General features: G+C 39.8%; 1 protein-coding gene and 1 non-coding gene across 7 annotated transcripts in view; one reads left to right on the top strand and one right to left on the bottom strand.

The window, feature by feature from the left end:
* PRCP (prolylcarboxypeptidase) overlaps nt 1-25125 on the top strand; it is a 140906-nt gene that overhangs the window by 63283 nt on the left and 52498 nt on the right. For 3 of the 6 annotated variants that reach the window (XM_025928077.2, XM_086678442.1, XM_086678443.1), the window contains exons 8-10: nt 2931-3095; nt 3786-3973; nt 12128-12873. In XM_025928077.2, coding sequence (XP_025783862.1) covers nt 2931-3095; nt 3786-3973; nt 12128-12344 — 570 coding nt within the window. In that variant the 3' untranslated portion in view covers nt 12345-12873. Of the gene's footprint in view, nt 1-2930; nt 3096-3785; nt 3974-12127; nt 12874-25125 lie in introns of those variants that run through there. The other 3 variants (XR_015241130.1, XR_015241128.1, XR_015241129.1) reach the window with 1 other exon arrangement.
* Nucleotides 5664-5770, bottom strand: LOC112866272 (U6 spliceosomal RNA). The gene has a single exon (XR_003224107.1). It is a non-coding gene; the product is annotated as a U6 spliceosomal RNA (small nuclear RNA).

Genomic DNA, 25125 nt, shown 5'->3' with positions numbered 1-25125 from the left:
TGGATTTTATGGTAGTTTTATTTTTAATTTTTTGAGGAACCTCCATACTGTTTTCCACAATGTACCAATTTATATTCTCACCCATAGTGCACAAGGGTTCTGAGGAATTCCATGAAGATCCCTTATAGGCGCCTTATGAAGGCCGTGGTGGTGACCACCTGGTACACATTTCCGTATCACCTTTTTTTCCTTACCTTTTTCTGTCCCTGTCGTTTATCTTCTTTGGGATCACATTCCCAAATAAACTATAAGCATGTATGTTTTGGTCCCAGGCTCTGTTTGTTTGTTTGTTTTTAATGTTTTAAAATGTTTGTTTTTGAGAGAACAAGAGAATGAGAGAAAGAGCACAAGCAGGGGAGGCTCAGAAAGAGAGAGGGAGATACAGAATCTAAAGCATACTCCAGGCTCTGAGCTGTCAGCACAGAGCCCAATGCGGGCTCAAACTCACAAACCGTGAGATCATGACCTGAGCCGAAGTCAGACGCTTAACCGACCGAGCCACCCAGGCGCCCCAATTTCTGACTTTTCTTACATTTGTTATTTCCAAAAACTTACTGGAAGTAGTGCACACTCTCTATCCCTTTTGGAAAGTCATGTTGTAGTTGAGCATGTTAACGGCTCTGAGGATTCCCGCAGTCAAGTAAACTGTTCACATTTGCTGACACAATATTTCTTAAAATTATTTGACTCTGAAACCTTTTTTTTCACAAAGTGCCATTCAACATTTCACAGAAATATTTTTGTGCTGAATGCATTTGGAGAGAGACTTTGAATTTTCCTTATGATTCATTTCTGCAGTCTTTTCACATTTCCTCTTTTTTCAGAAAGGTGTTGCTGGAAACTGGTCCTAAACAGAACTAGGAGGAGAGGCTGGGTTTGCTTTCTGCTGTTCACTTCCTTTCTCAGTGCCTCCTTTTTGGGCATGTCCCCAGCCTGGGCCTTGTTGCTCCTGTTGCGTGGAGTCTCTCCCTGAAGTAGGGTAACTAGGCTCTTTCTTTCCTGGCTCCTTTTTCTCTCAGCTTGTCCCTCTCTCTTCCTGTCTCTTTTTTTAAAATCAGACTTGCCTGTTGTATACATCTTTTCCATATAAAATGAGAAAGGACCAAATCACTGACTTCATGATGCAAGCTGAGTGTGTTTCCCTTGCCATCGGGGCTATTTGCAGTTTTACAAAGGATGCTCCCTAAGCCGTGTAGCATAATGGATAAGATGCCTATTTCATAGCTAGAGAGATCTGGGTTATATCTAGATCTTAACATTTACTAGGTGGATGACCTCGAGTAAAGTGATTTAACATAAGATTCAGTTTCTTTTTTGTAAAATAATGGACAATAATATATCTGATAGGATTGCTTGAGGATTATATAATACAATGGTTGTAAACCCAGAGCTCAGTAATCAGTAAGTGGTGGTATTATGCAGCTGTGAAACCATTGCCTGTGATTTTTCCCCAGTATTTTATTGTGAAAGATTTCAAACACAGAAATACTGAAATAATTGGACAGTGAACACCCATTAAAAATACCACCTAAATTCTATAAAAGTATTTTGCTAGATTTGATTTAGCACAGATATTTTTGGCTAGCCATCCCTCTATCCTTCATTCCATCTTATTTTTTTTTTTTTTTTTTTTTTTTTTATTTTTGGGACAGAGAGAGACAAAGCATGAACGGGGGAGGGGCAGAGAGAGAGGGAGACACAGAATCGGAAACAGGCTCCAGGTTCCGAGCCATCAGCCCAGAGCCCGACGCGGGGCTCGAACTCACGGACCGCGAGATCGTGACCTGGCCGAAGTCGGACGCTTAACCGACTGCGCCACCCAGGCGCCCCCCATCTTATTTTTAAAATGCATTTCAGAATAAGTTGCAGACATCAGTATACTTCTCAGGGATACTTCACCTTTATCATCATTAATTAAAGTTCAGTATTTCTTTTTTTTTTTTTTTTTTGAGATAAAATTTATATACAGTGAATTTCACAAATCGCAAGTGAACTGTTTGTTGTGTGACCCAGACTTCCATGAAGATCAGGACTATTTCCCTACCCCTGAAAGTTCCCCCATGCCTCTATCTAGTCATTCCTGCCCTCACTTCTGACCCCAAGTATTCTCTGTGATTTTTAGGTACTAGATTTCAGATGCTGATGATAGTCTAGTGGCAGGAATATTTGGAAGCTGGGTTGCTGCCTGATATATTTCTTATCACACCACAGATACTGGAGCTTGGTATAGTTTTTCCATAAGAAATTTTATAAATTTTACATTTTCACAAAAATGTATTTATTCATTCAGCTAGCATTTAGTTGTCAGATACCTTGCTGAGTGCTGAGGGGGATGTTGTGGAATCAAATGAGTACAGTACAGTGTTACAGGGGTTTTGATAGAAGCAAGTACAGGGTATAAGTAGAAGCACAAAGGGAGTAGTGATTTAGTTCTCCCCAACTTGAGGGCATAGCTAATGATGGCCTCATAGAGGAAGTGATACTTGAGCTAAGTATTATAGAAGGTGTATTGGTGTTTGCCAGACATTACTGGAGTGCGAGAGTGAGAAAAGGGTATTTTAGGGTGAACAAAGGCAAAGAGGAGAAAAAGACCCTGGTGTGTTGAGAATGGTTTTGCTAGGCTGGAACAAAGCGTGCAAAAAAGATGAGGCTACAGTGGTAGGTGTGGAATACTTTGCATACCATACAAATGCCTTTGGTTTATTTCTATAGCTTGGAGAGTAATTTAAATTTTACACTTGGAGAGTAAGGGTTTATTCATTTATGAACAGGATTATACTCAAGAGATAGAAATTGTCAAGCAATGCTATTAGATGTTTAAGATTATTTTATAGGCAAATCACAGTCATATTTCTTCTTTATTTCATTAAAATTATGATTTTATAAATATATTCTGACTCTTCTTCTTTTATGTCTCTTTAAAATGACAGGTAGTGTGCAAGTATTTGAACAATCCCAGTTTATCTGATGCACAGCTGCTGCAGAATATTTTCCAAGCTCTGAATATATATTACAATTACTCAGGCCAGGCGAGATGCCTGAATATATCAGAGACAACAACTAGCAATCTGGGAACCCAGGGTTGGAGCTATCAGGTAAGCTTCCATAATTTCCTCAAGTGGAATTTCCTGCTGATATGGTTGTACTGTAAGATAGTTCACAAGATTTTGTCACTAACCTGGGTCCAAATCTGGGCTCCATTATCTTTTTTTCTTCCTTCCTTCCTTCCTTCATGTATTTAATCATCACCAAATATTTTCTGGGTACCCATGTGCCAGGCAACCCGCTAGACTCCAAAGATACAAAGATAAATACGGCATGATCTCACCTTTAAATATAGTTTGTTGAAAAAGATACTAATATTACAATATCTCTTGGTAAGTCCTATCAAAAGCAATGCTTCCTATCAAAAGGAAGCATTTTATGGATGAAGAAAAGAAGGGGAGTCTGACTTGACTCTCTGAGCCTCCATCCCTTCACCTGCATGAGACTAATAATACTAATACTAATACTTTCCCTCCTGAGGGTTAAATATGATAATAGATGTGGAAGAAAGCAATTTACCGATGAAGAATATATAGCCCTAACTTTTGTTCCTTCTCAGCTGAGCCTTTCCAGGAATAATGAGAGGTGGTATGATGTAGGTAAAGAGCAGGAGCTCTGAAGCCAGACCGCCTGAGGTCAAACCCTAGCTTTGCTGCTACCAGCAGAATAACTTTGGACAAGTTATTTAACTCTTTGTGCTTTATTTTGTCATTGGATTCTCTTTTGTTTTCCTTTTTTAGGCTTGCACAGAAATGGTCATGCCTTTTTGTACTAATGGTATCGATGACATGTTTGAGCCTCGCTCATGGAACTTTAGGGAATATTCTGATGACTGTTTTAAACAGTGGGGTGTGAGACCAAGGCCCGCCTGGATCACTACTGTGTATGGAGGCAGAAACATCAGTTCACACAGCAACATTGTTTTTAGGTGAGTTTTTACTGGTGCAGAGAAAAACTTTGGTTGATGAAGACATTTGTAGAATAGCTGAGAAGGTAGAACCAGAAAAATGCTGATAGTAAAACAATATAGAATACAGGAGTGGTATCCATCATGTCTTTCTTTGAAAGACAGAGGATGCTGAGCAAGAGATACACTTTTATACTCTATTACAAACATGCTTAAAGGCTTAAAAACAGTAACAGCAACAAAACTTAAATATTTTATTTAAAAAAACTAGCACAAAATGAAGTATCATTTGCTGTTCTCAATTTGTACTGCCCTTGTTACTGTTATTATTAATTGATAGTAAATATTTTTCACTCTTTTTTCAGCAAACACTTTTGAGGTGCCTACTCTGTTCTGTTTCAGGCACTATATGAGGCACTTTAAATAAATTGCCTAATTGAATCCACCCAGCAGTCCTCTGAAGTAGTTGTTATAGTCTCTTTTTTACTTAGGAGGAAAGCGAAGGTCGCTGAGTTCAATCTCTTGCCAAACCTCATCCAGCTTTGTAATGGTTACTAAGTGGTAAACCAGATCTCAACCTTGGCCTGCCTGACTATAAAACCTGTGTTTGCTCCTCTATGTTACATTGCTTCTTTAGAAGGGATGTATTTGGTATTGGCTCACATCAGGGTTAATTGAGTAGACTCTATGTGTATGTGATTGTGATTTTAAAATTTCCATATTTTGGTTTGAACCTTAGCCTATCAGCTATTAAGAGAAAAACAAGTTACTTAAAACATTTCCCCAAATCTACATGGAAATAGTAGAGAGATAGCATATAGGCCTCTTAACCTGGAGCCATTGTTTAAACTGTAAATGTCATTCTTTTACAATCTCTTTAAAATGAGAGTCAAATTTGACCTTCTGAACATGTCCAATAGTTTTTTTGTTTTTGTTTTTGTTTAGTTTTTTATTTTAGTATGTATTTTTTCTTAATATGAAATTTATTGTCAAATTGGTTTCCATTCAACACCCAGTGCTCATCCCAACAGGTGCCCTCCTCAATGCCCATCACCCACCCTCCCCTCCCTCCCACTCCCCATCAACCCTCAGTTTGTTCTCAGTTCTTTTTTTTTTTTCAACGTTTATTTATTTTGGGACAGAGAGAGACAGAGCATGAACGGTGGAGGGGCAGAGAGAGAGGGAGACACAGAATCGGAAACAGGCTCCAGGCTCTGAGCCATCAGCCCAGAGCCCGACGCGGGGCTCGAACTCACGGACCGCGAGATCGTGACCTGGCTGAAGTCGGACGCTTAACCGACTGCGCCACCCAGGCGCCCCAGTTTGTTCTCAGTTCTTAAGAGTCTCTTATGGTTTGCCTCCCTCCCTCTCTAACTTTTTTTTTCCTTCCCCTCCCCCATGGTCTTCTGTTAAGTTTCTCAGGATCCACATAAGAGTAAAAATATGTGGTATCTGTCTTTCTCTTTATGACTTATTTCACTTAGCATAACACTCTCCAGTTCCATCCACGTTGCTACAAAAGGCCATATTTCATTCTTTCTCATTGCCAAGCAGTATTCCATTCTGTATATAAACCACAATTTCTTTATCCATTCATCAGTTGATGGACATTTAGGCTCTTTCCATAATTTGGCTATTGTTGAGAGTGCTGCTATAAACATTGGGGTACAAGTGGCCCTATGCATCAGCACTCCTGTATCCCTTGGGTAAAAAAAATATGGAACGCTTCACAAATTTGCATGTCATCCTTGTGCAGGGGCCATGCTAATCTTCTCTGTATCAGTCCAATTTTAGTATATGTGCTGCCGAAGCAAGCACTGTATGAATTTGTTTAATGTATGAGTTTAATGTATGAGTTATGGGATTCAACCATAGATGAGTATCTTAGTAATCTATTTGCCCTTTTATATTATTTTCCTTAGGCTATCAAACTCATCATCATCATCATCATTGGGGGAGGGGGCAGATTTGGTGAGAAAAGTTTTGGGAATAGAACTGAAGCAAGAAGTGGAAATTCTAGCTCAGTGTTAGAAACTTTTAACTCAGTGTTAAGAGAGGACTTTCCAATAGAACTTTGCAAAGGTAAACTGAGCTATTTTAAGAAAAATTACTTAAGCTCTTAGATCCTCAGACTTCTTTTCTATAAAATGATAATAATAACTCACCCTACAGAGTTGTGTAATGCTTAAGAATTAACCCAAGAAAGTATTTGGCCCAGATTTGGCAAATATATGTGCTCAAAAAAGATTTGTTGAATGTATAAATGGAAGGACACTCTGCCTTGTACACATGTCCTAGACATAGGGAGTTATTCGTCTTTGCATGTCCTTCCCCTTCATCTTTTTCTCCTTTTCCTAAAACTCAGGCACCTTCCCAGAAACCTTCCCTGACTCCTCCAGGGAAGTGAGATTTACCCCATTCCCGTAGCTCCTCTAGGCCTGTGAATATCACTTAGCACTCTGGACATGATCTATTTATGTTTCTGTCTGCCCCATGAGATTGAAAACTTCTTAATGGCAGAGACTTTGACTTAATTGTATCTGTGCTTTCAGCATTTGCATCCAGTACCTGGCACATACTAGATGCCCAAGAAATATGTGTGTTGATAAAAACAAGGAACAAAATACAAAGTTTAGAAAGTCTGTAGAGGCATATGAGAGTGTAAAGGCAGGACTATGTGAAGGTACTCGTTTATCTTTTTACAGTGGCAAGTACTTTTAAAAAGAAATCTTTATGCTGCTAGGTGTGAGGAAATCCAGTATGAAGTTTTATTTTTATTATTATTATTTTTTTAATGTTTACTTATTTTGAGAGAGAGTGTGTGTACATGTGTGTGTGCATGTGTATGCACATGCACATGCACAAGTGGGGGAGGAGCCGAGAGAGTGAGAATCCCAAGCAGGCTCCTCTCTGTTAGCACAGAGCCCAATGTGGGGCTCGATGTCAGAACCGTAAATGAGATCATGACCTGAAACGATATCAAGAGTTAGAAGGTTAACCGACTGAGCCACCTAGACGTCCCCAGTATATTTAAAAATTCAAAATTGTCCTGCTTTTCTAAAGTAAACACATTCCCAAAGTAAAGAAACAGCCTTAGGTGTGCCTCTGTTGTCTCTACTTAGTGGCTACCAACTAGAAAACGGTTTTGGTTGATGAGTAAGAAAATGTCCAAGGAACCAGGTGGAAAGTATCTTTATGTCCATGCTTCTCTCCTTAGGTCATCTCACACAAGTCCAACTGTGACTGCTTTCCTGAATGGAAAGTTTAGTCCATATCAGACAGGAAATTTGTCAGTGCAATTAAAACCTTGGGCTTTGAAGTGAGGGAGACCAAGTTAGCTGTATAGACTCAGGCAAATTGCCAATATATAAAAGTTAGAAATAATGACTACCAAACAAGGTTACTTTAATGAGTAAATAGATTATCATGGAAGTAAGCATCATGAGGACATTTTGTCTGTTCACTGTTGAACACATAGTAGGTACTCAGTAAACGTTTGTTGAATGAATGAGGAGTTAATAACTAGGAGCCATTAATCATTCCATTTCAACATTTTTTTTATTGTACGGTTGTTTTGTTAGAAGGATTTCTTTTTTTCCCCAACCCCAACTGGTAAGAAACTATTTTACCAATGGTCATGCTCAGTATTTTAAATATAAATCCAAAAGGGAGTCCCTGAGGAGCTGGTTAGTTTAATATCATTTCTCAGGCAAATTAATTGTTGCTAGTGATTAGAAGCTCACTGTTGGGAATTTTATCCAGGCATCTAGACTCTCTCATGAAAGCCAGTATTTTTTTGGTAAATGTCCCAGTGGCTGGTTAAGCTTTCACATGTCTAGGACCAAGAAATTCAAGTCCATGTGCATCTTGGGTCTCTCGGCAACTCCAAACACTGTTGCTAAGCCACTGGGCTGATTCAGATGACCTTTTAAATCAAATGCAGTTTGCTTATTATGTGGCTGTTGGGATGGCTTTTTTGTTTTGCAAATAATGGAGAGTTTCCTATCTGGGTTGGTCCTGTTAAATTGGAATGATGATAAAGGCGATTTGTTCACTTAAGAAAATCTAACCCCTTGTGTAGTTTACTTTAAGAATTTATCTGGTAGTTGAAAACTAAGACTGTTATTTTGCACGTGAGTTTTCCTTTTCATTTTTAACAAAACCAAAAATGTACATTTTTGGAGCGATTTCTTTCCAAGAATGATGTTATTAAGTTGAAGTTGAATTAATTTTTTTTTAAAGAGAAATGTGGTGGGAATTGTAAAAGGAATTTAAAATTGTATCTCAAACACACATATATTTAATGTACCTAAATGCTTATTTTCTCATTTAGCTTGTACATTAACTGGAAAATGTTGACCACATTACTTTTCTGGCCAAATGTCTGTGAGACATGCTTTCACATCCCTTTTCATGATTCATTTACCCCTCAGAAGTATTAACACTTCTCATACTTACAGAATATGATAATTATTATAATAATACTGCACATTTGTGTAGTATTTTATAGTTTATATCTTACTACCACATATATTATTTAACTTGAGCCTCACAAGATCTCTGTGATGGAGGGGCATTATGTTTTAAAAAAATTTATTTTTTGTTATATATGTGGGAATTAAGGTTCACATATGTTAGGTGACTTACTTAAAGTCATGGGCTGGTAGGGCAATAAAACTTACATCTTCTTAGTTAGTGGTTCTTCTCACTACTACACACAGCTGAAGGTTAGTCTCTCTAGATTTATATTGATCATTTATATTAACTTTGGTTTCCCACATAAAAAGTACTGAAGTGATTTCATATGCCTGAACTTGCCTACATATATTTATATATCTCTTTGTAGGGCATTTGGTACAAGGCCGCAGACATCTAAACACTTAAAAAATTTTTTTTCATTCACACAATAAACACCTGGCTCCTACCATGTGCCAGGTCTGGTCTAGGCACTGTGGGCAGTAATAAACAAAAGAGACAAAAATCCCTGCCCTCATGGAATTGTAGTTGGAGAGCTGGCAGTGCAGAGCCTGCTTGGGATTCTCTTCCTCTCTCTCTCTCTGCCTGGCCCCTGCTCATGCTCTCTCTCTCTCAAAATAAATAAGCATTTTAAAAAAAGATATTATTGGATAGGCATCTGTATAGATTGTACTTATAGATGAGACTTTTAAAAATGATTATGCAAATTATGGGAACAATTTCATATATCTGATAATGTGACCTTGAATATTTGTTATTTCAGGCTTTGTAACAATATCAGCAAAATGGAGTGTACATGAAACAAATGTCAGAAAGCATATAGAAATGTTCCATAAGTGATATGTAGATAAAGATATACCATAAAGTGCAGTACCGGGGGAAAGTAATCTAATAGCTACCAGGTTCTTAATCCAGGTATTTTCAGTCTTTATTTTATTTTGAGGAATCTAAACTTCCATAAGATTAGGAAGGTGAGGCGCAGATCTGGCACTGGAACCCAGGTGTGTCTGATCCCAAAGCTCATGTTCTTATTCTGCACCATACAAGTCAAGAGTGCTGTTGATTTACGATGTGTGCATGAAAGATTGAACATTAGACTGGGGCTACAAGGTCTGAATTTGTATCTCAGATTTGCCGCTGCTAGATGAATGATATGGGCAAATCTTTTAGTTTCTCTGGGTACTAGTTTTCTTGTCTATAAAGAGTTGTTATTAAACCTACCTCACAGAGTTGTTATAATAGTCAAGGCTTTGTAAATTCTAAACTACTCTATGCAGATATGGAGTTAATAAATGTTAGGAAGGAATTTGATTTCTAATAGCATCTAGAATAAAATACTTAGGAGTAAGTTTAACAAAAGAAGTGTAAGACTTATACAACTACAAAACATTGTTGGAAGAAATTAAAATCTAAATAAATGGAAAGACATCTCATGTTCTTGTCGAAGAGATAATATTGGTAAGGTGTTAATAGTCTGTAAATTGATCTACAAATTCAATGCAATCTCTATGAAAATCTCAGCTTGCTTTTTCACATAAATTGACAAGCTGATCTTAAAAGTGTAAGGGACCCAGAATAGCCAGAATAATCTTGAAAAGGGAGGACAGGGGCACCTGGGTGGTTCAGTTGGTTAAATGTCCAACTTTGGCTCAAGTCATGATCTCGCACTTTGTGAGTTTGAGCCCTGCATGGGGCTGGGCTCTCTGCTGTCACTGCAGAGCCTGCTTCAGATCCTCTGTCCCCTTAGCTCTCTGCCCCTCCCCCACTCCCCCCTCCTCTCTGTCTCTGTCTCTCAATAAACATTATGAAAAAAAAAGAACAAATTTAAAGAACTCATACCTCATACTTCCTGTTTTCAAATTTATTATTATAAAGCTACCATAACCAATATATTAGGATACTACCATAAGGACATACAGATCAGTCAAAGAGAATTGACCGTCTGGAAGTCAACCCTTGGTATATATATGGTCAATTGATTTTCGACAAGGGCCAAGACAAATTATTGGGGAAAGAGTATTTTTTTTCAAGAAATGATGCTGAGAAACCTGGATATTCACAAGCAAAAAATGAAGTTGGATCCCTATTTCATAACCATACAAAAAAGTAACTTAAAATGGATCAAATGATATTAGTTGATAACTCAATTTAAAAACAGTCAAGGATCTGAAGAGACATTTTTTTGCAGAGAAGACATACGCATGGCCAGTCAGCACATGAAAAAACGCTCAATACCTTCAGTCATTTGGGAAATTAAAATCAAAACTACAATGAGATTCCATTTTATACCCACAGAGGATGGCTATAATCAAGAAGACAGATAATAAGTATTGGCAAGGATATAGAGAAATTGCAACCCTCATATATTGCTAGTGGGAATATAAAATAGTGTAGCCACTTTGGAAAAAGTTTGGCAGTGCATCAAAAGGTTAAGTCACCATACATCCCAGAAATTCCATTCTTAGGTATATACCCAAGAGAAATGAAAGCCTGCACCCAAGCAAAAACTTGTATATGAATGTTTATAGGAACAATGTTCATTATGGCCAAAAAGTGGAAACAACACAAATGTGCATCTAATGACTAGATAAATAAAATGTAATATACCCATACAATGGAATATTATTTGGCAATTAAAAGGAATAATGTACTGATACATGCTACAATATGGATGAAACTTGAAAACATTATGCCAAAGTGAATTAAGCCAATCACAAAAGACCACGTATTGTATAATTCCATTTATGTGAAATGTAAAGATAAAGGCAAATTTATAGAGGCAGAAAATTGATTAGTGGTTGCTTGGGGCTGACAGTGAGGAGGTATGGGGAAGGGAATAGGGATTGACTGCCATGAGTATAGATTTCATTTTGGGGGTGATGAACTTTTCTAAAATTGATTGTGGTGATGGTTGCAAACTCTGAATATACTAAAAGCCATTGAATTGTGCATTTTAAGTGGGTGACTTTTGTGATAGGTGAATTATGGCTCAGTAAGAGCTGTTGATAATATTCTTAGGAATACTGTCAGTGGTATATTGGTTTTTTACTCAGCTAAACTAAATAGCCTATTTTAATGACTGATCCTGTTTACATCATTCTGAAATGTGTTGTGTGAAACAGCCAAGACTAATAAAATACCATTTCTTTAAGTTTAAAGCTAATATAAAATGAAGATCTTTGAGTAATGCCCAAATTTTCTGAGTTGGGGTCCTAGGTAGTAAGGAAACCAGCATTAATTGAAGGAGTCCTCTGTGCCTGACACTGTGCTTATTCAGTACATCCGCATGTGCCATCTGGTTTAGCCCTTATTAACAACCTTATGAGGTCAGCCTTGTTATCTCTATTTTACAGATGAAGAAACTGAGTCAGTAACTTGTGTGAGGTATCCAGCTTTTGAGTGATGAAGCTGGGATTAAAATTCAGGCTTCTATATTCCATGTCCTAGTAGAAGCTGGGTTGATTCATATAGTACCACCTTCAGTCTTCTCTGATTCTATTTCTTGCACCTAGTTACAGAAATTAAGTAAAATTCCAGCATGAAGCACCTTCTTATATGACAGATTAGATCTCAGATCAAATCCCCCAGGTTATAAATTTGTAATTTTTGATGTTATGCACATAATAGGTTTCTCCTATCTTATCTGGGTGTAGATATGAAAAACTAACAATCTTATTTTTTCTTTTTTCCCTCACTTAGCAATGGTGAACTAGACCCCTGGTCAGGAGGTGGAGTAACCAAGGATATCACAGACACCTTGGTTGCGATCACCATCCCAGAAGGGGCCCATCATCTAGATCTTCGAGCCAGAAATGCCTTTGACCCCACGACCGTGCTATTAGCCCGCTCCTTGGAAGTTAGACACATGAAGCGGTGGATCAGAGATTTCTATGCCAGTCAGAGAAAGAAGCACTGAGAAATTTTGATCACTTTCAGTTTCTTTTCTGTTCATTCTACCCACGTTCCCATTCACTTTGGTTTTCTACATGTAATTACTTTCCCTTGTTTGTCATTAGATTTGATGAGGCAAAGGTTGAGATAGAAGAGAGGGTGATGATGGTGACAGCAGCCATCCCACACCCTGAATCGTCGCCCTCTTCACACCACCCCTGGGAAGAATCTCTTTGTGACAGTTTTCCTATACCATCAGTGGCCCTCATAACCGGAGCAGAGTTCCTGACTGCCTTTCACAAGAGGGAGGGTCACTTCCTTTGTTTCTCTGCAAGCAGAGCTTCCTCTTGGGTTTGAGGGTAAAGTCTCTTTGGTCCGTTTGTCACTCCCTATCCCTTCCCTCAAAAAAGAACAGCAGAAGATAGACAAAAATGATGTAATTGCAGCTGGTAGGAAGGATGTCCGATGCCAATCCAGGAAATGGAAGCCATTTCTTTTGTACTTGATTTAATGATTTTGACTGTGCTGTAAATAAAGAATAAGGCTGGACCTTATACCTGTGTGTTGCTTCTGAAGCTCACTCCAGCTGTTGGGAATGCTGTGTGCATTGGGCTTGGCTGCTTTTGGAAAATCCTTTAATTTTCTCTCTTCCACTTGGCAGCTTTTCTCAGTTCTGGGATACTTGCCACTGTGGTACTGCCAGTAAGAAATCTGGCCTTTTTCTGCTCCATTTCTCTTTGTTTCTAAGGTCAGTTTTGTGGTAATTTGGTTACATTTTGCCAGTTTAGGAGAATGACTCTGTTTTGCTTTTGCTTTTACATCTGAGCAAGCTTTTATATGCTGTGGTTACTGATGATACTTCAGCAAGAAGCCTTTAAAAATTGATGAATCAACTACTTGGAAAGTAGAATATAGTCATGTTCAGCATTTTGTTTTTTAGATTTTATTTTCTTGTGGTTGTTACTGCTGTCATTAAAATCAGAAGCGTCCAGGCACCAAGAGGCAGGTGTGCGAGAACTTTTCTGTTTGGCTTCCAAGGGACAAGCTGACTGATTCGTGCAGGCAGCATATTTGACATTAATAAATGGCTGAGCCGTTCCTATTTCCAAGGGGTTGGCTTCTTTCAAGCAGTTCTTACACTGAGACCTTTCTTCAGAGGAGCTTTTCTAGGATAACAAATAGGGTTGGATCAAAACCTTTCAGGGACACACAGAGAGACTAACAGTTTCTACTCTGTTGAAAGATTTCTTCCCCCTTCTTTTTATTTTCTCTCAATAATTTTTTTTTCTTCACCCTGCCTTGGGAACATTTTCTGCTTTTCAAAAACTGTACCTTGAGTTCAGTCATTTCTAAAGCAGTTATTTTTGTTTTTTAAGTGCAGACATAGAGTTCATTCTTGGGTGGGAAACTGAAATATTTCCCTTACTTTCCCGGCATCTGGGAGATACAGAAAAAAAATCTTTGTCTGGTTTCGGAAGCCTTCAGTTCTCATTGTAATGAGTTGTCCATCAAAGCATTTGGTCACTATTTTCGTTTCAGCATCAGAGAAAAGTCTGCTGGAGTGAGAATTTAAGGGTCAAAACAATACTAGTTTTTATTCTTTATATAAGCAGGGTTTATGGGCTTAGTAGAGGATATTCATACTATTTACTTTAGGTACTATTGATTTTATGGTATTTTCCTTGAAACCTTATACTTGGTTAAAGTCTTTAAAATATTTTGCCACTTAATTTAACATTGTTTGGATAAGTTACATTTTTGTGAAGAGAAAAACTGCCAAAATTACTATATTTGTATGCAATTATAATTTGGTATTACGTACACATTTTTCAATGTACATTTCATTACAGACAACAACCTTAGGTTAGCCTAATTACAATGCTAGAATTTAATTTACATTGAAAAAGACTTAGAACATGAAATAAGTTATTATTTAAAGCATCTCTCTCATTAATAGATGATGCTTTTGAAAGACAAGGAAAGAGAGACGTAAAGAATTGTGGTATTTCTGGGGTGCCTGGATGACTCACTTGGTTAAGCGTCCAACTTCAGTTCAGGTCTTGATCTCACGGTTCGTGGGTTTGAACCCTGCGTCGGTCTTTGTGCTGATGGCTCGGGGCCTGGATCCTGCTTTAGATTCTGTGCGTCCCTCTCTGCCCCTCCCCCGCTTGCACTCTGTCTCTCTCAAAAAAGTAAACATTAAAAAAAAAAGAAGAATTGGAGTATTTCTATTTTCTATTTTTGGTATTTTAACTACCTCAGTCAATGGATAGAACTAAAGAAACTTAGGAAACTTTCTTAAGGGATCTGGAGGATCAAGAGATTATCCAGAGGAATCAGTGTCTAGTGTATTAGAAGGTGAGGGAAATTAGATATCATCCAGTCCAACCCCATCATTTGTAGGTGATGGCATTGTGGCTCAGAGAGACGGGACTTGTCATAGCTCATTTTTGGTAGAACCAGGCTTTAAATCCAGGTTTGTTTTGTTTTGTTCTGCTGTTGTTTTTTAAATTGATGTAGCTAAATCTCTATTTGGATAAGTAACAAAACCTCAACAAACTAGTTTAAGCAAAAGAGGAAATTTATTGAAACTATGCAGGCATAGCTCCAGGATTTGAATAAAACCAGGAATTGGTGGGGGGGGGGGGGGGGGGGCGGGAGCCAGTGTCTAGAAAGTCATGAAAAAAAGACTGCTACTTTCTGTTTTGTCTTGCTTTCAACAGAGGTCACCAGCCTGTGGGCGAGATTTGTTCCTCAGATTTTTATAGTTTGGCCAGCAGTATAAAATGCAAATGAGCATCAGTAATTACTGATTAGAATTACTGAAAACACTGATTGCTGAGCTTCACCCCAGAGTTTGTAATATGTCTTGGCGGTCGACCCTGGGAAGTTACCTTTCTAACAAGTTTCTAGAGGATACTGGGGGATCATATTTTGAGAACCAGCAGTTGAAAGAATTCTGAGTTTGAATATCTTGAGACAGGACATGCCCTGTCAATTTGCCTCACTCCTGTTGTCCTGCCTAATTCCATCTGAGTGTGGGAGCCCTGCCTAAGGCTTCCCTTCCCATGGTTGCTTTGTTCTTTCTCTGCCAACCAGCTTCTTTTCTGCTGGCACAAGGACCATGATGACATCCCAGCATGGTGTCCTCAGGCACCTGTGGCTGCACCACCTAACAAGCCCATAGGTGTTTAGAAAGGGATGAGGTTATAAAACCATGGCTTCAGAGATACACTATTTAGGATGGAGAGAGAGCAGTTCAGACAACTCTATCTATCTATCATCTATCTATCTATCACACAGTGTTTTTCAGAACATAAATGTCCAACAAAATGCCAATGCTTAAGTAGGAGAAAGATCCATAGTTACGCAAGTTTGGAAAAGGATGGCTTAAGGCCATCTACAAGGCTTAAGGCATTCTGGGACCTGGAGAAAACGATGGTGAAAAGAAAATATAGTATCTGTTCTAATAAGGTTTATGGTCTAGTGGAAGAAAGACACGAAATGTCAAGTTCTATAATGAGTTGGTATAAGTGCCATGAAGAGTGGGGGCTATTTTGGCAGGGAATCTGAGCTAGTCTACAGGAATATGAGAATGCTTTTTTGAGATGTGATGTTTTAGCTGTGATCTAAATGATAAATGGGAGCTGTATAGGAAGCGGAGTGGAGAAAATGGCTTGTGTGAAAGTCCTGAGTGTTGCATATTCCAGGAACTGAAAGAAGGCCACTGTAGTAGGATAGCAGACCATAGGGGAAGTGATATAAGATAAATCTGCAGGCTTGGGCAGGGAGAAAGCTCATTCAAGTAGACCATGATAAGGAATCATTACAGGGAATGAGAAATCATTGACAGTCCTTAGTTGGGAATGACATGAACAGATTTTCATTTCAAAAGGTCATCCTGGGAGTGCCTGGATGGCTCAGTTGGCTAAGCGTCTGACTTTGGTCAGGTTATGATCTTGCAGTCCATGAGTTTGAGCACTGTGTCAGGCTCTGTGCTGACAGCTCGGAGCCTGGAGCCTGCTTCAGATTCTGTGTCTCCCTCTCTCTCTGCCCCTCCTTCACTTATGCTCTGTCTCTGTCTCTCAAATATAAATAAAATGTAAAAAAATAAATGAATTAAAAAATAGAAAGGTCATGCTGGCTAGGGGCGCCTGGGTGGCTCAGTTGGTTAAACATCCAACTTTGCCTCGGGTTATGATCGCGCAGTCTGTGAGTTTGAGCACTGTGTCAGGCTCTGTGCTGACAGCTCAGAGCCTGGAGCCTGCTTTGGATTCTGTGTCTCCCTCTCTCTCTACCCCTCCCCCACTCACACTCTGCCTCTCTGTCTCTCTCTCAAAAATAAACAAACATTTAAAAAATAAATAAATAACCATATGTTTTCACTGTTATGTGGATCCTGAGAAACTTAACAGAAACCCATGGGGGAGGGGAAGGAAAAAAAAAAAAAAGTTAGAGTGGGAGAGAGCCAAAGCATAAGAGACTCTTAAAAACAGAACAAACTGAGGGTTGATGGGAGGTGGGAGTGAGGGGAGGGTGGGTGATGGGTATTGAAGAGGGCATCTTTTGGGATGAGCACTGGGTGTTGTACGGAAACCAATTTGACAATAAATTTCATATATTAAAAATAAATAAATAAATAAATAAATAAATAAATAAAAAGGTCATGCTGGCTATAGAGTGGAATATGCATTGTAGGAGGCAAGCATGTGGTGTAGAGACCACTGTTGCATTTGTGCATGTTAGAGAAGAGGGTGGCACTGACTAGGGTGGTAGAGGTGACAGCGAGAAGTGGAGGAATTTGAGAGTTTTAGTAAGGAATGTCAATGGGATTTGGTGATGTGTTCTATGAGATATGAGTTGGGCAGGTGTCAAGGATGATGAATTCTGGCTTATGCACTTGGATAGATTGTGGTGCCATGCACTGGCAAGGAGCATCAGAGGACAGAGGGTGACCAGGTTTGGTAGGAAGATTATGGGTTCAGTTCAGTTTTGTCAGGCTGAGTTTTATGTACTTTTGAAATAACCAGGTAGCTGTCAAGTAGGGCTGTTGGATGTAAAGGTCTGGAATCCAGTCTGGGCTGGAAAGCCATGGTGAATGGATAGTAATCAAAGCCTGGGATGTTAGTTCACGGAACTAGTGTTCAGGAAACTTCAGGAGCCACTAATGTACTTACCATGATGCATTAAGTAAGCCCCAAACATCTTGTACTACAACTGTAGGACATATGACCCCACTTAGCCAACCCACCACTTGTGCTGTGGTACAACCATGGCTTAAATTGGGATCTACCTCTCTGCACTCATTTCCCATTCTTACTTGCCTCCTATTACTTTCCTTATGCCCTGCCATTCAGTCACACTAAAATTCCTCTGAAATTCCTTTCCTAGCATTACCCCCCAATATGTTTTTCCAATAGGTGTTCACTGGCAAACTTGTGTGCATCTTTCAAAGCCCAGATCAACTTGATTACTTACACTGTGAAGTTCTTTCTCAGCTTTCCTAAAGGGAATGGTTTCCTTATTTACGCTCTCCAAGAACAAGGTTCACACCTAGTATGTCAGCTCTAATGTAGGCTCCACCAAGGTAAGGATTATCTGTTTTATTCATCTCTGCATCTCTAGTACCTTAAACAGTGCCCGACTCCCTGTAATTTAACACACATATCCCAAATTGTAATGTTTTGCTAAATGTTCTCACCCTCTTAGGAAGACCAAGCTCTCTGAGAACAGGAACTATGCCTCCTTCTTTCTCGTAACCAGCATCTAGGATGGAGCCTGGCAGCCAGGTCTTGGTAGGCCCTCTGTAAATTTATATGAATAGGTACATTGCGGGGTGGAAAGGCCAAACTTTCTAGCCCTCTGTCTCTATAGCCAAGTACCTTTCACAGCTCTGATGTGATCATGTGACCTCCTGCCCCAGGCTTCCCTGGATTTTGGAAAGGGGATCTCCTAGTACTCAATACCTCTAGAACACAGACTTCCCCATTCAGTTGAATGGGTCTTCCCCATTCAGTTGAAGACCCTCTCTTCAACTGAGTGTGTTCCTGGCTCCCTCTCCCACTCTATCAGCCTGGCAGTCTTTATCAAGGGGATGAACCTCTCTTGAGGTTAGGTGGGAACTAGAACACTAGAAATGGAGACATGCAAGTGGATGGATTTCTCTGAAGCCATTTTTCAATGCAAAGAGTGAAAGAAGGGGCTGGTTTCAATAGATTTTGTTACCTACTAAGGAAGATCGGAGGATGGATGCTTACAGTAGCAAAGTGCAAATTCAGTCTTAGTTCTGCATGTGTGTTTAACATGGCTAACACCTTTAATAAGTTCAGGCGTGGAGTGTGAAAGTTACTTGCCCAAGGTCATATAGCTAACAGTTTATTTATTGTTTTTAAATTTTTGTCACACCTCATTCTGAAAGGATTTCAGATGTTCTAAAGATAATAGATTAAACAGCCTATGGGACAGAAGAGATTTAAAAGGGAAAGAGATGTAAAATGGATCTAAGTATGCAAACCATAAAGTGGCATTTATCAGCTAGGTTCCACAGAATGCTAATATGGCCAGATGTTAGTGGGTAGGTCATTAAAAAGGTATACGTGATGCAAATGCTTGAAATAAATGTAAACAGCTTATCTTTATTACAGAATCTCTCAAAACTTTGATATGCCATGTGCATTGTGAATCACCAAGAATGCAACATTTTCCAAACTTGTTTGATCCAGAACCCCCTTTTCAACAGCATTTGAGGAAGCCATTGAGAAATACTGTTACAGAATTCTATATATTTTCAGAAGACAGGGGCCAAGAAAAGTTGGCTAACTTTTCTAGCAGCCATCTTCAAAGAAGACAACAAAGTCAGTTAAACAGTTCACACAGTGTGTAAGATAAACCAGACCAATCAACTTGGAGAAGCCAAGGCAGGAATGTTCTAAAGGAGCCTCAGAAAGGGGAAAAATGTAATGAGATCTTCAACTTCTCTACATATATGGCTAGGTTTCATTGTATTCATCCATATGTGATCCTTTAGTACAGAGGAAAGTCTTAACACCAAAGTACAGCAATTATTCTATAATGAACTAATGAAATTTACTACTGGTGTGTATATATTTTGCTGATCTGGCTTCATCTGAAAATAGATTTTACAGTGTTTGGAGGAACACTCTCAGCCAAAATTTCACCAGATAGATGTGTCTTGGCCAGTTTGAATGCCTCAGTAGGTAGTTGAACAGGGAGAAGGAATGCTGTTTTATAACACAAATGAAGTAGTTTGAAAAAAAAACAAGCTCGGACACCTGAATATACTGTTAACTTACTATGGGACCAACAGTAGCTCACCAGCCATGTGGATGCAGAGCGAGACAAGGAATCACGTGCTTCTTCCACTGCAGAGATGTTCGCATGTGTCATCAAACTTCCTCTATGGCTTTGGGGGATGATTTTAACTGTTCTCTCTGTTTTGTAGCTCCTGAAGCCCAGAGGTAAATAGCCAAATAAAGATTTACAGAAAACCATCCAGTCAGTAACTCTAAGATATTAAACTCTAAATGAAAACTTTTTGCTCAGGTGATATGTAAAGAGCTATGACACTGAGGGTGTACAATCAGTGACCTTGAATAAGTGCAATACAGTGGAAGTAACTAGATGATAAATGGCTCCCTTCTCTCATCAACAAAGGCTGTCGGATTATTCCTGTTTCAGAAATATCCCTTGCAGCTGACAGAAGACGTTTTATATGTTACCATGATATCAGTTCATTTGTTTAATACCTGCCTTCAGAATGGAAGGTACAATGTAAATCAGTAAAACAAACCATCTGCTATGTCTTAAAGAAACTCATGGTCATAGTTCCACCATCTTCTTTGCCTCATATTAAATGCTTATTTATTTATTTTGAGAGAGAGCAGGGGAGGGGCAGAGAGATAGAGGGTGAAAGAGAATCTCAAGCAGGCTCCATGCTGTCAGTGCAGAGCCCCATGCTGGGCTCCATCTCATGAACTGCAAGATCATGACCTGAACCAACATCAAGAGTCAGATGCTTAACTGACTGAGCCACCCAAGCAACCCTTGTCTCTTTTTCTGATGCCACATAACCCTCACGGGCAGGAATTTAGTCTTTAGGCCTAAGCAACTGGTTTTCAACTGGTGTCAGTTTTGCCCCCCAGGGGACATTTGGCAATGTCTGGGGTTATTATTGGTTGTCACAATTTGAGGTGGGCTGGTGTCTAGTGTGATTTGACATCCTACAATGCAGAGGACAGCCTGCCACAGCAGAGTCATCTGACTCAAAATGCCAATAATGCTGATGTTGAAAAACTCTAGTCCAACCTAAATCGCTATTGTAATCTAAGGCCCTTTCCTCAAGTTTTACCCCACAAAGAAGATGAAAAACTTATTGTTAATTCAATTCATCCAATAGCCTTATGCTGTAAACCATGCAATAGCACAATGTTTAATACAGACACACTCCTCTCTAAAATTTAATAACCTGTATGTATTTTGGAGACTGATTCTCAAGTTAGTCCTTGAATTTACTTTTCCTGGACCAAATAACTGTAATTCTTTGGATTGTCCCTTTGTTTATCATTTGTTCATTCAAACATTAATTGACTATGCAGGATAGTGTTAGGTAGTAAGAATTCAAAGGCAAAGCCCAGTTGTTTTCAAGAAGCTCAGTGTTAATTAATAGGGAGAGATGGTCACAATGTTGGGTGATGGGGCTAAGAATTTGTGTTGCACTCAGGATGCTGTGGGAGCATGAAAACAGAAGTGATGGATTCGCCCTGAAGGTTTGAGGAAGGCTTTAAAGGAAAATTATTAAGTACACATTATGTACCAAGGGTTAGGCACAGATCATGTTACTGTGAAAAAAAGACAGAAGGACATAGTTGCCATTTTACTAGGGTTCCTAAAAAGAAAGCCAAGGGAAACCTCCCCTGTAATGCTGGTATCATACTTTATAGATCGCAGAACGCTGCCACCTGCCTTTGCTCATGTGAGCTCCTCAACATGCCTGGCAGATATTACCTCCATTTTATACAGGAAGATCATGAAGCCAAGAGAAATGAAGTGACTCCCTTCCATCCCCCCTCTCTTCTTAAATTCTCTGATCCCAGATCCTGTGCTTTTCTATCCTTCCTTCCTTGGTTCCAAATGCAATTTCCTGTGCAGAGAAGCAAGCACACTTCGTTCTACCCTCTCCTTTCTACCCTCTCCTTGCCCTGCTGTCTCCATGTCTGTTTTAACTTTTGTTTTCTGCTGGCCTCAGTGCTGAAGGGGTTTTCCAGTCCTCCCAGTTGCAACTGCCAAGGGAAGGGGGGAATGAGAATTGCTGTCCAACCACTGCCTATTTGAAAAATCATCGCTACCTCTATTCCCCGCCCACCCGCCCTTTTTTTTTTTTTTTTTTTTTTTTTTTTGTGGAATAAGGAAAACTGAGATGTGGAACAGAAAATCCCTTTTGTTTGTCTTGGTGTTTGATAATGTATGCAACCTCTCTGGGTGGTTTAAGCGGTTTAGGTACTTTCTATAAAAGGGAGCTTTTAATGACAAAACTAATGTGATTATCTGAGTGAGTGTGAGAGGCGTATTCAAGGCTTAAAGAAAATCTGTTAGAATAGCTGAATGTATCTGCTTAATCCTTTCTCTAATGTGGCTGAACAATGCTCTGGGAAGCCATTGGTCCGTTCTTTCTTCTAGTAAATGCCTGTCTCCAGAGGTAGGGACTGTTTGCCACTTTTGATACCCGTACGCTTCACCTTCTCAGCTGCACAAAAAGCACAGGAAAAGTCTGGAGGAACCCAAAGGACTGGCAGAAAGCAAGTGTTTCCTCTGAATGCTGAGGGCAAAATGTACAGCACATGCCTGCTTTCCCCACAGCGTGTGGAGACACCCGGGGCCATGGTCACCAGCGGGAATGGTTTCTCTGAGAAGGGCCCAGGTCTCATCAGCGCTCGCTTTCGTTGAGTGCTGGCTGAAGGATCACTTGTGGAAGCTTAACATCTTACACCTGAGTTAAAGTGTGGCTTCCACTACTCCTTTTTGGGGCAGGGCAAGGGATGGGCAGGAAAGAGAAGCATAAGAGGGGAGAAAAGTGATACACGTTTGGATTCTGCAAATTGCTCTGTTGACTTTGGGCCAAAATTAGATCCCTCAGAGTCTGTTTCTCTAATTCGTGAGCTCAGGATAATAATGCCTGCCACTTAAAGCCACTGTGAGAACCATACTGAAAATGTGAACATAAATATGAAAGTGTCACAGCCAATCTAGAACATTTGCAAATAACATGCTCACTTTTATTTTACCTTACTTTGTTTAAAGTATTTTTTTTAACTTTTAATGTTTATTTATTTTTGAAAGAGAGAGAGAGAGAGAGAGTGCAAGTAGAAGAGGAGCAGAGAGAGAGGGAGACACAGCACGAAGCAGGCTCCAGGCTCTGAGTTGTCAGCACAGAGCCTGATACGGGGCTTGAATTCACCAACAGTGAGATCATGACCTGGGCCAAAGTCAGACACTTAACCAACTGAGCCACCCAAGCGCCCCTAACGTATTATTTTTAATATTTGTTCTTTTAAGAATTCTCTTCTAAGTGTTTAATTCATTTTAACTCAGCAGAATATTTGTTGACTACTTACTATATGCTGGGCATTATGCCTAGTTCTGAATAAGTCTAGCCTTTAAGGAAGTCACAGTCTGGTAGGGGAGGCAGGCATGTAAATTCAGCTTGATAAATGTGCATCAGAATTGGTTAATTCTAACTTGAGGTCAATAATAATAGCTAACTCTTATACAGTGCTTATTATTTGCCAGGAGCTGAGCCAACGGCTTCACCTAAGTTACTTCATTCAATCCTTGTAGCCCTGTGAGGTAGAAACTATCGTGAGGCTGAGGCTTGGTCAGATCAGCTAAGTCACTTTTCCACAGTGGTAAGTGGTGGGCCAAATTAAAGTCCCAGATCTGTCTGACTTTACAGTCTAAACTCTTACTCATTGTGCTGGGTGGGCTACACTTGAGATCAAGAAAGACTTCCCAGAGGAGGTAACCATAGCTGGGCTTCCAGACATATTTAGAAGTTTTCCAGGTGTACAGAGGAACAGGGCATTCTAAGCAGTTGGAATAGCATAGGTATAAAGGTACATTGGCTAGAAAAGCATTTGTGCAGAGAGGAACTGTGATTAGCAGTGGAGTGTGACAAGTTGGAGGAGTACATAGGAGCCAGGTTATGATCTCTCACACTGCACCTTTGTGAGGAAAGTAGGTAAATTCTTTATTTTAATTAATTTCTTGATTTCTATTCTGTCTGTCAGGGGGTTGCAGCAAAATGGGAACTGTTGCCCCCTTTATGCTGCAGAAGTACAAAGTACACTTCAAATTTTAGGATGAGAAAACTTTCAGAAAAGCGGGCACGTAAGAGATCACGAACTCCTTCTGTGCAAGAAGAAATCAAGAGTGACTGCATACAAATGTCTTCATCGAGGCCATAAAGCAGTTTAATCAGCTGATCCAGGAATATCTGTATTTTTTAGATGGATTATGAGGTAAAAGTAAACATTTAATGAGAGTTACAGGAGTATCTTCAGGTGCATCTATAGAAATTGGTACATTGAAAAGAGGGAGAGATTTGTAGTAGATAATTCCAGGGAATGGGAATAAGGTCCTTAGCTGGAGCTATAGTTTCTCCACTGGGAAACAGCCGTCTTTAGAGAATGGTGTTGCATAAATGAGTGTCTTGGCTGAACTGAAGCTGGGAATCAGGTTTGCCGGGAAGGTAGAGTTAGGGGGATATCTTCCTATGTCTATTTATGAATTTTCTTTGGCTACTTTAAATGGGGGCCTGGAAGCGATGTAGGACACTTCTTGTTCTTACCGAGCTCACAGTCTGAAAGACAGGCTAGGCAAGAAAACAGGTAATTGCAACCAGCTGGAGTTAGTCCTATAAGGCGGCTTAGGATGGCTATGCAGTCCCAAAGGGGTACGAGTAACCAGACAGTGTTACAGATAGGTGGGGAAAAGCTTTCTGGGTGGAGGAAGTGACATTTAAGAAAGACCTGGAAGGTGAGTAAGTGTGTGGTGAAGGTGAGGGCAATGTGTGCTTTAGATAAAGGGAACAAATGCTCCAAGGAGAGACTCCTGCATTTGGGAACTTTAGCTCAAATGTACTGTTCCCGTTTGGTATAGCTGAAGTGTAGTGTGTGAGGTGGGAGTGACATGAGATATTTTTTCTCTGACTTTCCTTTCCCCAATAAGCAAGATTACATAAACAGGTAATTTACCGGAATGTGTCATAGCTCTGACAAAAAAGATTGAAATACGTTTGGGGGTGCCACAGAGAGCAGGTGCTGGTGTGCTGGGAGCATACTAAGTGATTGTACAAAACAAAACCTCCAATATTCTCCCTCCCTGTGTCACTACACTGACCTGAGAACTAGTCTCTCCAAGGGGTCTACTTCTTACCTCTAAGATGGAAAACAAAAGGCATGAAATCGATGCTCAGAATGTAAACTAGACAAATAAATGCCAGGGCAGCAGGAGGGGAGAGCAATAAAGTGAGTAGGCCTGAGTGATGGTGGTAACCTGCTGAATTCCCAGGTCACAGAGTAATTTACTGACTGGTCCTAGGCCACTAGATAATTATCCAGACAGCCCTGATTCTGGTGCAAAGCCTCCTGCTGCTTAGGTTATTAATACCAGCAGCAGCCAGCGGGTGATGGTGGGAGCAGAGAGGAGCAAACCGAGCCCCCAGGCTGCTAAGTGAACACAGTCACCTGTCAGGACCCTCTGAGCTGGACCTCCCCAAGAATGCTGGCCAG

Source organism: Puma concolor, chromosome D1 (genome assembly GCF_028749965.1).
Source record: "Puma concolor isolate L17-30 chromosome D1, mPumCon1.1.hap2, whole genome shotgun sequence".
Classification (NCBI taxonomy): domain Eukaryota; kingdom Metazoa; phylum Chordata; class Mammalia; order Carnivora; family Felidae; genus Puma; species Puma concolor.
The sequence above is the reverse complement of the archived record's forward strand: the minus strand, read 5'-3'. Positions and strand labels throughout refer to the sequence as shown.